This window comes from Camelus bactrianus, chromosome 3 (assembly GCF_048773025.1).
Source record: "Camelus bactrianus isolate YW-2024 breed Bactrian camel chromosome 3, ASM4877302v1, whole genome shotgun sequence".
In the NCBI taxonomy this organism is placed as follows: Eukaryota; Metazoa; Chordata; class Mammalia; order Artiodactyla; family Camelidae; genus Camelus; species Camelus bactrianus.
This window is the reverse complement of record NC_133541.1, coordinates 52,837,040-52,849,748: the sequence shown is the minus strand read 5'-3', so window position 1 is coordinate 52,849,748 and position 12,709 is coordinate 52,837,040. Positions and strand designations below refer to the sequence as shown.

Genomic DNA, 12,709 nt, shown 5'->3' with positions numbered 1-12,709 from the left:
CCTACACACGGTCCCTGTGGCTAAGACTCCTCGCAGCCCGGCTGGTTTCCCCAGGTAAAAATCTGAACACGAGGGCACTATAGTATCCCTGCACCGGGTATGCACCATTCACCTACCAGGCATGCAAATCCAGCCCGGAGCTCAGATTTCATTCAATGGGACTCGCCATTGAACGCTCTCCGTTATACGCACTCCTCCTCCTGAGTGCCCAGGCATTCCCCCACTCGATGAGAAACGGACCAGCCCACCTGCTTCCCTTCTCGACCCTGTCTCCCAGAACCAGCTCCCAGGACCCCTCCAGGGGTCTTTTCTGCTCGCATTTCCTGGGCCCTCGTCACCCTCCACAAATGAAAAGTAAACTCCTCTTTAGTGACAACCTCACCAAAACAACCGCATCACGGCCACTCAACTCCGCCGGAACCCCCTACCCGCGCGAGCCCCGCCGGACGGGGCGGGCGGCCCCCCACCAGCCAGCGTCGGCGCCCGGCGTTTACCTTGACGCTGGTGTAGATGGTCTGGGTCTCGGCCTCCGCGCTGCTGCAGCAGTGGCGCCTCCGGCCCCTGCAGGTGGTCGCGGCGAGGGCTGCGGAGCCCGCGCTGCTGCCGCTGCCCAGCTCGGCGCGGGCCCTGCGGACGCGGGTGGCGCCGCGGGGCCTGGAAGCGCGGCTCGGTGGGATGGCGTCGGCGGCGTCGGTCTGGACGAAGAGGCCGTGCAGGGGGGCCGCGAGGCCCTGCGACACGCCGGTGGTCTGGCGGGGCGAGTTGGACTCGTCCGAGTCCCGGCAGTAGATCACGCCGCTCTGCGAGACGTGGATGCTGGGGGCGCAGCCCATCCCTCGGCCGGGCTCCCCAGCGCGCCCGCCCGCGCCCCGGGCCGCCCGGCCCCAGCGCCGCCGCGGCCACCTGCAGTGAGGGGGCGGGCGCCTCGGCGGCGGCGGCGGCGGGACCTGGACCGCGCGCCCCTCGGCCTGTCTGGCCGCCTCTCCGTCGGGCTCGCCGCGGCGCCCCCCGCCGAGCCTCCCGGGGCTGCGCGCGTCACCCCAACTTTCCCTTCTGGGCCATCTTCCTTCCCGAGCAGGGGAGCGCGCACACACAGCGCCCCGCGCGCACCGGCGGCCGCCACCCTCCCCGCCGCGGCGCCCCAAACGCGCTCCCCGTGCCTCCGCCCTCCCCTCCGCCCTCGGCTCCGCTCGGCCAGCGCCGCCGCCCAGCTCGACCTCGTCGGGCTCCCGCGGCCCCCAGGCCAGAGCGCCGCCCGCCTGCCCGCCTGCACCTCTTTCCCTACTTTCAGTCCGCGCGCGTCCCCCTCCCTCGCTCCCACCCGCCTTCCTCCGCGGCGCCCCCGCCCCGCGGCCGCCGCCTCCCGGGCCCCGATGCGCCCCTCGGCCCCGCCCGCCACTCCCCGCGCTCTCCCGGGCTGGACAGAGCGTGTCCGCCGCGGGCGCGGCAGCGGGCACTGCGCCTCGGCGCTCTCCCCTCCTCCGCTGTCCAGAGGCCTCGTCCCTCTGCACCCGTCCCGGGCCGCTCTCCGCTGCCCTAGTCCCTCTTCCCTTCGTGGCACACACCGCAAGCTGTAGCCTGAGGTGCACTGCAATGAGCCTCTGGCCTTTCACGAACACGCTGTAACATCCCTGTGCCAAACACCAGAACGTCCTGTAGGGACCCTCCAGCCCCAGCCCACCCGTCTGACTTGCTCGCCGCCCAGTACAGAGCATTAAGGAGAGACTTCGTGCCTCTGTCGTCCCCTCCTTCCCCCCACACTCTGAATGCTGAGCTGGATGGCGACCCAGTCTTCAGAAGTCCAGTCCACGTCTACTCATCCTCTGGAGGTCATGCCAAGGGAGGGGAGGCCCTGCAGAGGACGAAGCACTTAAACACACAAATTCCCCAAGAGCCAAAGAAAGAACAAAAAGATGCCGTCCGCGTGGTTCTTGGCTTTCTCCTCCAGAGTTTTCACCTCTTCCTTGGGTGTCACTAAAATTTCCTCCTGGCTTCTACTCCATCCAGCCTCCCACTGTCAACTGCTCTTCCTCATAACTCCAGGCTGGACAGTCAAAACTGCCTCCGCTCACTGCCCCGTTTAAGGCACGCATAGCTTCACGCAAGGAGAGTACGTATACCTTCAGAAGAAGGCTACTTACCATCCTCCTCATGTGAAATCTGAGTTAGAGCCCGAGGCACCGCTGCCCATGTGTTCATTGGTTCTTTGAGTGATTCCTGCCTGCTGCTACAGTGTCACAGAGGAGAAATGGGATGGCCCAAGGAAAGACTCATCACAGTTGCTTATAAGATCAAAGGCACGAATACAGAGTCCTAGTGCAAAGCACAAAGAACTATCCAATTTGAAATAACTTCTTTGGTTCTTCCTGTCCTTTCTTGCCGCATAATATCAAGTTTGGGAGTAACTGGATGAAGACTCCAAAGGGCAGCTTCTAACTTTCTTAGAGAAACAAGGTGTCACCCCAAATCCCAAATTCAGGTACACGGAGGAGAGAGAACTAACCTAATCTAAGTAACCTACGTCTTCTGTTTCTCTTCTCAGTTTGTGTACAACTTTCCACCTTTTGGTCTCTTTAAAAAAATGATGATGTGATGAAGTTTCTCTCTAGTTAATGCAGAAAACGTGCATGCTATCTGTTCTAACAGACAGGCAAATGGCTCATAGAATTTCCATGCACGTTGGGCTCCCCAAGAGGCAGATTCTGAGATGGTGTTTAGCAAGCAGAAGGTTTATTAGCACACATTCTTAGAATCAATATCTGGAAGGAAAAGAGAGGGAGGAAAGCAGGGAGAGAGGGCGGAGACTGAGAAGAAGGAGAAACTGAGTGAGGATCCAGTCTCCCTCAAAGCCTCAGGGACCCCTGCAGGGAAAATTCTGGAGCTGGATGATGCTTCAGAATTGTGCTGAATTGGGTCTAGGAGGCCTTTATACCCTCACATGAGTCAGCAGTTACTTGCAGGCCAGGTAACCCTTTTCAGCTGAGGCAGTCCCCTTATGAGACTGACAGCTGTGCTGAGGACGTTCTGCTGAAACCACTCGCTCAGCTGGAGGAGTAAGTCCTTGACCAGCATCATAGCTTCGACCACAATTCCCTTCCAGGTTGCCGGGTCCATGCTTCCTTCTCCCTATCCATGCTGACAAGAATATCACATTCAACGGTCAAGACTGAGCTTTAGGGACAGTCATTCATTTGAAATAGGCCTAAGCCTGACGGCTGCCATCTTCTCTCCTTCCAAGGGACCATTCAGAATCCGGACAAACATCATCAGAGTCAAATTCCAAAAGGACTAGTCTCCCTCCCATTCCCTGATGCCATGTTAAGTGAGGAGTCAACCATCCCTCAAGCTGCTCTATGCTTCCCTGACAGACTCCATTTCAGTCATTATCCTCCATGCAGCTACCTATCAAGGGCAGCCTTTCTTGACACTTAGAGCCAGGCTAATTCTCATGCCCCATGTCGACTTTCTCAGTTTTCTCTAGGAATGTGGTTACTATGATGAAACCTCCCAGAGAAAAGGGCCAGTCACTCACTGAGGCTTTGCAGGTAGGAAGACTATGATAAATCAGAAATTACAACCAATCTTCTGGTGGAGAACATTAGGGGCTGAGTCATGAAGGGACAAGTCATGCAGAAGCAAATTTAGGTTGAACTTTCTAAAAAAAAAAAAAAAAAAAAGCCTTAAGAGGGTAAATAACCTCCAGGTGGCTACTGAACAGGACTGAGCGGCTTTAGTAATTTAATTTAATAGTTAATTGACCATTTCATATGGGCAACAGTGTCTTTCACTGAATGCGACTCTTCCGTAGGAAATGAAGAGGGAATGGGGGGCAATGCACCAGGTATAAATTTTTCCTCCCGAGCTGCCAATAGTTTCAGTACCTTCCTCAGACACAGCTTCCCCTGCCAATTCTGGCTCAGTGGAAAGAAAAAAATAACATATCCTCAAAATCTCCACCAAGTGTTCTCAGTGGGAATGTGTAACCTGCCCCCCCCCCCACTTCTGGGACAGATCTGGCCCCTGAAACGTGCAGAAGCGTGCAGGTGGAAGAGAAACAGTTGAACTGAAATTGTTCCCTGACTTAAGCTCCGAGGCCCGAGTTCTTGCTCACGTAAGTGATTTCTGGACCAATTCCCATGTCACAATTTCAGTGCATCCAGGATAACAGCAAAGTCTACGAGCTCAGACGTTGCAGATAAAACGTAGGCTCCAGTTACAGAATGAAGCCAGAAAAGCCAACATTACCAAAAAAAATTGAATTAAGTGAAAAATATTTAGCTACAGCCAATGTCCAAGAAACAAATCAAAAAGCAAACTAAATCAGAAATGTCTTCTAAACCTCAGAAATGTCCAAGGTCAGCTGAACGGCTTGTGTGTTTTATACTGATGTCAAGTAAGAGCTTTATTTCAGAATTATGACCCAGAAGCACTGCAAGACCCTGAACAATTAAGGTCCTTTCCCACTCTAAATTGGTATAACTCGTTCAGAATTCCTCTAAAGAAGAAGAAAATGTGATGAATACATTTTGAGTGATTCTTAACCATAAAGGTTAGAACAATAGCAGCTTTCTGATTAATCTTTAGACAATCAAACATTTAATCAACCAATCAACCTTACAGAGCCCTGAATTCAAATTATATTCCTAATGGTGGAGCTTATTGGAAATCTAACCACCTGACAAGTGAAACGATACAGTTTATTAGGTAGCCTGGCACAGCAGAGGGTTCACTGAACTGAGAGTGAGAGGGCGCATCTGAAACTAGTGCTGCCTTTTATAGCTGTGTACCCTCGGGCAAGTCACTTAACCTCTGGGCCTCAATTTCCTACCTCATCTCCAAAGTCTCTAAATCACCAGCATTCGGGGATGCTGTGAAATTTTTACTTTCTTTTATTAAATTATTTCAAATTTAGAATCGTGGCATTTTTGAACTGAAAAAGAAGTCCTCCACTTAAATGCACGTTAGAATCACCCTGAGGAATTGGTCAGGAACACAACAGCTCCCTGATCATCCCATCCCAGAGACTTGGATGCAGGGGTCAAGGACAGGTCCAACATCTACCCTTTCAAAGAAGGTGAGTCCAGTGTAGTCTTTCCACAGCCTCTTTTGGGGACTAGCATAGAAGCCGAAATCCGTATAAGAACCTACAAGATCCTACCTGCTGTGGCCCCTGCCTAGCCTTTCTGAGCCCTCTTCCCTCTCACCCTCATTCTCTCTGCTCCAGTCACACTGACTTCCTTGCTGTTTCTCCAGGAGACTAACAGTGTTAGCCAGGTGCCCTTCCCTCTGCCCGTTATGCCGTTCATCAAAAAGGACATGGTTACACAGACGTAGAAAACAAACTGTGGTTACTAAACGGGAAACGGTGGGGGAGGAATACATTAGGAGTTTGGGATTAACATACACACACTACTATGTATAAAATAGACAAACAACAAGGACCTACTATATAGCACAGAGAACAACATTCAGTATCTTCTAATTACCTATAATGAAAAAGAATAGATATGTATGTACAACTAAGTCACTATTTATATGCCAGAAACTAACAGAACATTGTAAATCAACTACTTCAATTAATTAACAAATTAATTTTTAAAAGAATGTGGCTAACTTCCTCACTTCCCTTAAGTCACTGCTCGAACGCTGCCTTCTCGACAACTCTTGTTTAAAATCACAACCCATATCCCTCCACTGTCCCCTACCATTCCTGATTCCTCTCCATCTGCTGTTTTTCTTATTCCATTTCTTTTCTTATCACTTTCCAACTTAATATATAATTAGCTCATCTATTATCATGTTTTTTGTCTATCTTCCCCCACTAGAATATAGGCACTATTAGGGCAGGGGTTTTTTTGTTTCTTATTCACTGATGGATCCCAAATCCCTAGAACAGTGCCTGGCATAGAGTAGATGCTGAAATATTTGTTGAATTAATGAATGATTTTTTCTCATTTCTTCCTTTTCTTCCTTTCTCTTCTTTTAATGTTATAACTCAAATTTAAGGGGTTTGAGGCTTTTTTCTTTATTAAGCAGAGTTTTAGTTTCTATGTTTTCAGTTTTTAAAGTCAGTGAATGCCATGACCTGATAATCTTCCTTTTGATAATATACATTAGAAAAAGCCAAAAGAATGAAACAATAATTTATACAAAGATGTTTGTAGCAGTGCTATTTACGATGATGAAAACAGAGATAATCCAAACAGCAAACACTCACGGAATAGCTCAACAAACTACACTATTGGTAAGAATACCACTATTTAAATGTGTAGAGATTAAATCTACATAGCTTATCTAGATTAATTGAACTATGAAAAATGCATGTCTATCTGTTAAGGTTCATAAGTGAATGTAAAGTGATATAGATAAGAAACTGGAGCACAACAGATTTCTTTTTATGAAAATAATATTTTAGTCAATACAAAAACAATGTAGATGAATGAGCATAATGTTTCTTAATTTCCCCTCAAAAGTATTTTAGCTAAGTATATTTTCTTTTATGGACTTCCAATGATTTTTTTGTCTTTCAGACAGAAGGTAAAGGATGGAAAAAAATTAAAGAAGGGAGAGAGTCAGAAATTAATTTCTCTGTTTTTGTTACAAATTTCTCTGTAATGTACAAAGGAAATACTTACAAAACCAGATGCACAGAGACATAAAGGAACAGAGACTAAAAGAAAGTGAGAGACAAAGAAAGACATAAGGAATTGCTTTCATAGTGAAACACTCCTACCAGGTGGCTTTACAGATACAGCTCTTTTAATGGTGTAAAAACAAATTGTATGTTTAACTGTAAGTGTATCACATCTTGGACCTTTTGCCACAGACCAAATGAAATTTAGGAGGTGATCTGGCCCATAGAATAGTTTCCACATGCCAGGTGTAGAATACGCAAAAAGAGATGAGGTAGGAAGGGATTCAGCCCACCTGTGACCACCTTCGGTTAACATCGTCAAACATGGAATCCACTGAGCACTGGGCCCTGAATCTAGGTAATCAAAAGTGATCTGACCTTCCTACTAACAAGAACACCACAGGGAAGGTCTGGATCAGCTGTGGACAGGAGACTTCAGAATCCTCTTGCTACCCGTCCTCAGAATTCTCCTGATTTAAATAGTCAGGCTGTGAGAGATTTCCAAAAATCTTACAAACACATTTCACAATAGTATCAGGCATAAAAGGATATACAAATGAAACACAAGGCTCAGTCCTACTCCAAAGGAGCTTCCAGAGCAATCAGGGAGAGAGGACGTACACACAAGACATGTCAGAGCATTATACATGAGTTGACACTCTAGGCATGAGAGAAAAATGAGTGGTACTGGCAGTTCTTTTTCGTAGTTATGACAATTGGGGAAGACTTGCTGGAGAAGGGAACATGACAGCTGGACCTAAACCAGAAAGGCTTTCCAAGTGAAGGGAACAGCATGAGCAAAGAGACAGAGGCAGAATTCACCTTGGTGGATCCAGAAGACAGTGAGAAAGGAGATATGTAGACAGCGTCTCCTGAGGTGAGGATGGTAAAACTGGAAGAAAGAAGACAGAAAATGGAAGACCCTGAAACTTCTCCTACATATAGTGGAAGTCACCGTAGTTTCCACCACCCTTAAGGAAACTCCTCATATGAAAAATCTAGATTTAGAAAACGCATCTACTGTCTTGCAAAATAAACTTGTGTTTGCCAAATAATTAAACATTAGCTTTTTTTAAAAAAAATAGTAGACTGCATGGCTTTCTGAATACTCTTCTATAGGATTTTGAGTTTTTTGGGTATTCTAAGTCAGAGTACAGTTATTTGTTCACTCTGATTTGACTTAAGATATACAATATATAAAGCAAAGCACATTTGTTTCTAAATTAGTGTGACATTTCCTCAATGCCTCATGGGTAATAGAAAAGGTTCAGTTTCCTAAGCAGACCCTCCTTACTTGTACACACACTTTGCTAGGCTCCAAAAGAGTCCATTACAGTAGATGATGCTAAAGTCATTCATTCATTCGTTCATTCATTCAAATATTTACTGAGGGGCTACCATGTATCAGACACTAACTAGGCACTGGGAAACAAGAAAGAAACAGTCTCTTCTATAGAGTTTAGAATACTATGGGGGGATGAGAAGGGTAAACAAACAATAAAATTCTCTGGTAGTGGTGAAGCTTGTATAGGGATTTAAAATACGCTGATGTGATAGAGACACGGAGGCTGTGGATGTTTTCTCAGAGGTGATGGCATGTAAATGAAGATTCTCAAAAAAACCTTATCAAAGGAATGTCATTCTTTTCATCTATCCATCCACCCATCCACACAGTGAGAACACTGAGCACCTCACCAGTGCCAGGCACTGTGAGGGACACAAAAAAGGAACACCTCAGTACCCACTCTCAGACAGCTCCATCAGGAACACACACACACACACACACACACACACACACACAGAGGGGGAGAGAGAGAGAGAGAGAGGGAGAGAGAGGGAGTTAACACTTGCTTTGAGAAAATAATCCCAGCCCAGAGGGAAAGACTGCTGTGGGTGGAAGTGATGCAGAAGATGTCACTGAGGAGAGGGAGTGTGGTGCTTAGAAGAAAGGGCGGTATTTGAATAAGTGGAAAAGAGGACATTCCAGAGAGAATATGTGAGCAGAGGCCTGGGGGTGGGAATACACACCGCATGCCTGAAGAACAGTGAAGTAGGATATTCAAGAGGTGTGTGGCATCGGGGACGAGGACAGCGTGATTTTGGCTGACAAAGGAGGCTTGCACCCACCAGGGAACCGAATGACAGACCAAGGAGTTTGGTAAAATTCTAGTCATTGGGGATCACCGAGGTTTCTCAGTAAGACTGTACCTTAAAAGTGCTGTTTTACTGCAATGAATCTGACTACATACTCAAGAAGGACTGGTATGGACTGAATTATGCCCCCACACAAATCTGTATGTTGAAGCCCTAATCCCCATGGTGACTGTATTTGGAGACAGGTCCTCTAGGGAGGTAGTTAAGGTTAAATGAGGTCATGAGGATGAGGCCTTAATCCAGTAGGGCTGGTATCCTTATAAGAAAAGGAAGAGACAGCAGAGACACTCTCTCTCTCTCTCTCTCTCTCTCTCTAAGAAAATAGTCTATTTGCCAAGACTTCCTTGGGCTTCCCTGCAGTCTGGTCTACACAGGGATATGAGTCTCGTGCTTCACGTCCAGATTGCTAAATTCAGTCTTCTGATACTTCTGCTTTGCGAACAGCTTTTGAGCCCTGGGATTTCACCTCTTAACTAGCTAAAGTTCCCTCAAGGCTGCAGCTCAGCCCGAGGGCCCTGTGTTAGCAACTTCTGTAGTTGTGATGTCTTAATCTTCTCCCTTTGGCTGCTGGGGCTGTGAAAGGAGGTGTTCTCAAAGGCTTTTGGCAGAAAGTCTCTTCCTTCTTAGAGTCTGACATTTGCTCAGCAGAGTGGCACCTCCCGTGTTACACCATTAAACATCTCCAAGGCAACAGCAGCTGGGGGCATGACTGATTACTTCTTCATACCTCGTATGATGTGGCTTATAATAAATTAAGTCAGATATAGGAGCCTTTCCGGGGCTCTCCACACCAGCAGCTGTCAAACTTTAGCATACATCAGAATTGCCAAAAACCCGGAATGCAGGGTCTGAAAACTCTCATTCGTAACTGATTCCCAAACGATGCTGTTGCTACTGATGCCAGGTCACACTTTGAAAACCACTGGTCTACATAAAGTCAGGCATTACAAAATAGTAACAGCAAACAACAAACAAAACAAAAATAGCAACACAACAAAAAACACCCTTCCCTGTGTTATTTTCTGAAGCATAATACAACTTGTGCACGAACCTGAATGCACAGTTTCATTGCACAAAGCAATGCCGCAAAGCACTATCATCTGGCAAAGTGTAAGAATTGTCAAGTTGGGGGTTTCAGGGATGCCTCTCCAAGCCAGGGACTTCTAAGGACAGGTTTTCAAGATCTTCACCCTTTCTGAGACATGGGAACGTGGCATGGCAGGGCAGTGGAAGCGGCGGAAGGGGGGAACTTATAGAAGTAAACTGCATATTTAAATGCACACCAGAAGAACTATATAAATGCCCAGAAGAGCACTTGATTTTCTTTTTTTTAATATAGTGTTCAAGCCTAGGAAGACAAAAGTCCACTAACTTTTAGGAATCATAAATAAAGTTCTAGGAAGCAGTATCTTAGGGAATGGGAGGAGAAAGAAAGTGTGAACTCCATCCAGTGCAAGTACAACAAAGCAAATAAAATTATTTTCATAACACTGGCTGAATAACAATATAATAACAATGGCTACCATTTAGGAAGTGGCCTACTATGTAAGTGCTGTACTTTACATGCTTTGTCTCTGTGTACAAGTCCTGTATGTAGTATGTATCTCTATATGCTTCTCTTCTCCTATATTGGGTATGAAATCTTTCAACATCTTTCTGTTCACCATTAACCTGAACTTCCACCTAGCATTGCTAAGAAATTACTTGATTTCTCCTAAGCATGGAATCATCAAACTTTTATATGTTATAAAAATCTTACATAGCCTTTTAAAATATATATATACTTAAATATATATAGATATATGGTTTAAGCTATACATACTGCATTTCTCACCGAGATCTAACAGATAAGATTCAGGAGTTTTTTATGGCTGAATAGCATTCCAGTGTATAAATATACCACATCTTCTTTATCCAATCATCTGTTGATGGACATCTAGCCTGTTTCCATGTCTTGGCTATTGTAAATAGTGCGGCTATGAACATTGGGGTGCAGGTGTCATTTTGGAGTAGGGTTCCTTCTGGATATATGCCCAGGAGTGGGATTCCTGGGTCATATGATAAGTCTATTCCTAGTCTTTTGAGGAATCTCCATACTGTTTTACACAGTGGCTGCACCACACTACATTCCCACCAGCAGTGTAGAATGTCATTCTAAGTGAAGTAAACCAGAAAGAGAAAGAAAAATACCATATGAGATTGCTCATATGTGGAATCTAAAATAAAAAAAATACAAACAAACAAACAAAACATAAATACAAAATAGAAACAGACTCATAGACATAGAATACAAACTTGTGGTTGCCAAGGGGGCGGGGGGTGGGAAGGGATAGACAGGGATTTCAAAATGTAGAACAGATAAACAAGATTATACTGTATAGCACAGGGAAATATATACAAGATCTTATGGTAGCTCACAGAGAAAAAATGTGACAGTGAATATATATATGTTCATGTATAACTGAAAAATTGTGCTCTACACTGGAATTTGACACAACATTGTATAATTATTATAAAATAAAAAATGTTAAAAAAATAAAAATAAAAGATAAGATTCAGATCCTTCTTAATGGGGGATCTTTTGAAATTTCCAACATAAAAATCAACTTAAAAGAAAAAAAAAGCCCTAGACTTTAAAAATGAAAATGACACATTAGGAGAACTGTAGTATGAGAACTGCCTCATGTGTTAAATTAAGGTATAAAACCAGGACTTAAGATTTTCCTTCTCTTAGCACTGCTGTGAGAGATAGAGCCCAGCCACAAACTCTACACATTTATAAGATATTTTAAGCACTAAATTGCAGAAAATTTTGTAAGAAATTCAGTTTATTACAATTCAGGTGGCATAAATTCCCACATTTATTGTAGTTCTAATATATTTGCCTAAATGTACAAGTACAACACATATATAATAGTGAGTTAGAGATGGCACATCTTCAAGTAACCTCTATTCTCAGGAAATGCAGGAAGCAAGACTTGAATGGCCATTCTTAGAACTCCAGCTATGAGAGGCTTAGAAGTTTTCCCTGGGAAAGGTCTGAGAGCCATTTCAGAGCCTAAATACTGTATCAAAAAGTCATAGGAGTTCTATTAGGAGTGGGTGTGTGGGAAAAGGAGAACGGGCAGTCACAGGGACCGCTGTGGGAATACAGACAATGTTGCAACAATAAATAAACAATGTAGTGCAGTTCTTCCAAATTTCTTTGCAATATCCATAGTTTATATTTTAAATTACATAAGAATGTAAAAAAGAACACAAAACATCTCAGAGTATATCTTCAAATAGAATAGCATTTCAAGATGGCAACCTTTTCTGTAGGATTATGAATAAATATTTGTAGCATGGACTTATTTCTAGCTATAATGAAGAAATTTATCCTCCTTCCATTAACAGCTTAAAAAACAGATAAAATGCATGAAACAACTATTTCCAGATACTGAACACTAGGTAGCTCTAGACTGTCACCCCTGAGAGAAGGGAAACAGATGAGGTTTACAACATTACCTCAGCTTCACCTCTGGAGACACACTCACACCTTGGAGCAGGGACGGAGTCCCAGGCAGAGTCCAGGGGTGTCACTGATTTGAGGTAACAGAAATCAAGAGTTTGGAGAGGCTCATATGGCTGGAACTCATGGGACAGAGGTTCATAAAGAGGAAGCTGTCTATACAAGGAGCACTGAGGGACACTTGGAAGTTTACTAAATACTAAGACATGCATGAGTAGGGTTACATTCCACAGACCAGGAAGAGAGTGACTGGAAAGCAGTAAGCTGAACAATTCAGAGCTCACGAAGAACTGGGAGCCATCCAAGTTCTCAGTAGCCAGAGTAGAAAGTCCTTGGTGATCACTCAAAGAATTAGTAGAAAACCCAGTGGGTCATGCTTTAATAAATACTAAGGCTAAAGAATGCTTAGA

The 12,709-nt window shown here is 45.0% G+C and overlaps 1 protein-coding gene across 12 annotated transcripts in view; it reads right to left on the bottom strand.

Moving 5' to 3' along the window:
• The window catches only part of PDE8B (phosphodiesterase 8B), a 294,732-nt gene that overhangs the window by 198,870 nt on the left and 83,153 nt on the right, over positions 1–12,709 (bottom strand). For 3 of the 12 annotated variants that reach the window (XM_074360070.1, XM_074360074.1, XM_074360076.1), the window contains exon 1: positions 495–1,260. The exons of 8 other annotated variants lie outside the window; for them this stretch is intronic. In XM_074360070.1, coding sequence (XP_074216171.1) covers positions 495–833 — 339 coding nt within the window. In that variant the 5' untranslated portion in view covers positions 834–1,260. Of the gene's footprint in view, positions 1–494; positions 1,262–12,709 lie in introns of those variants that run through there. One more of the 12 variants, XM_074360078.1, reaches the window with a different exon arrangement.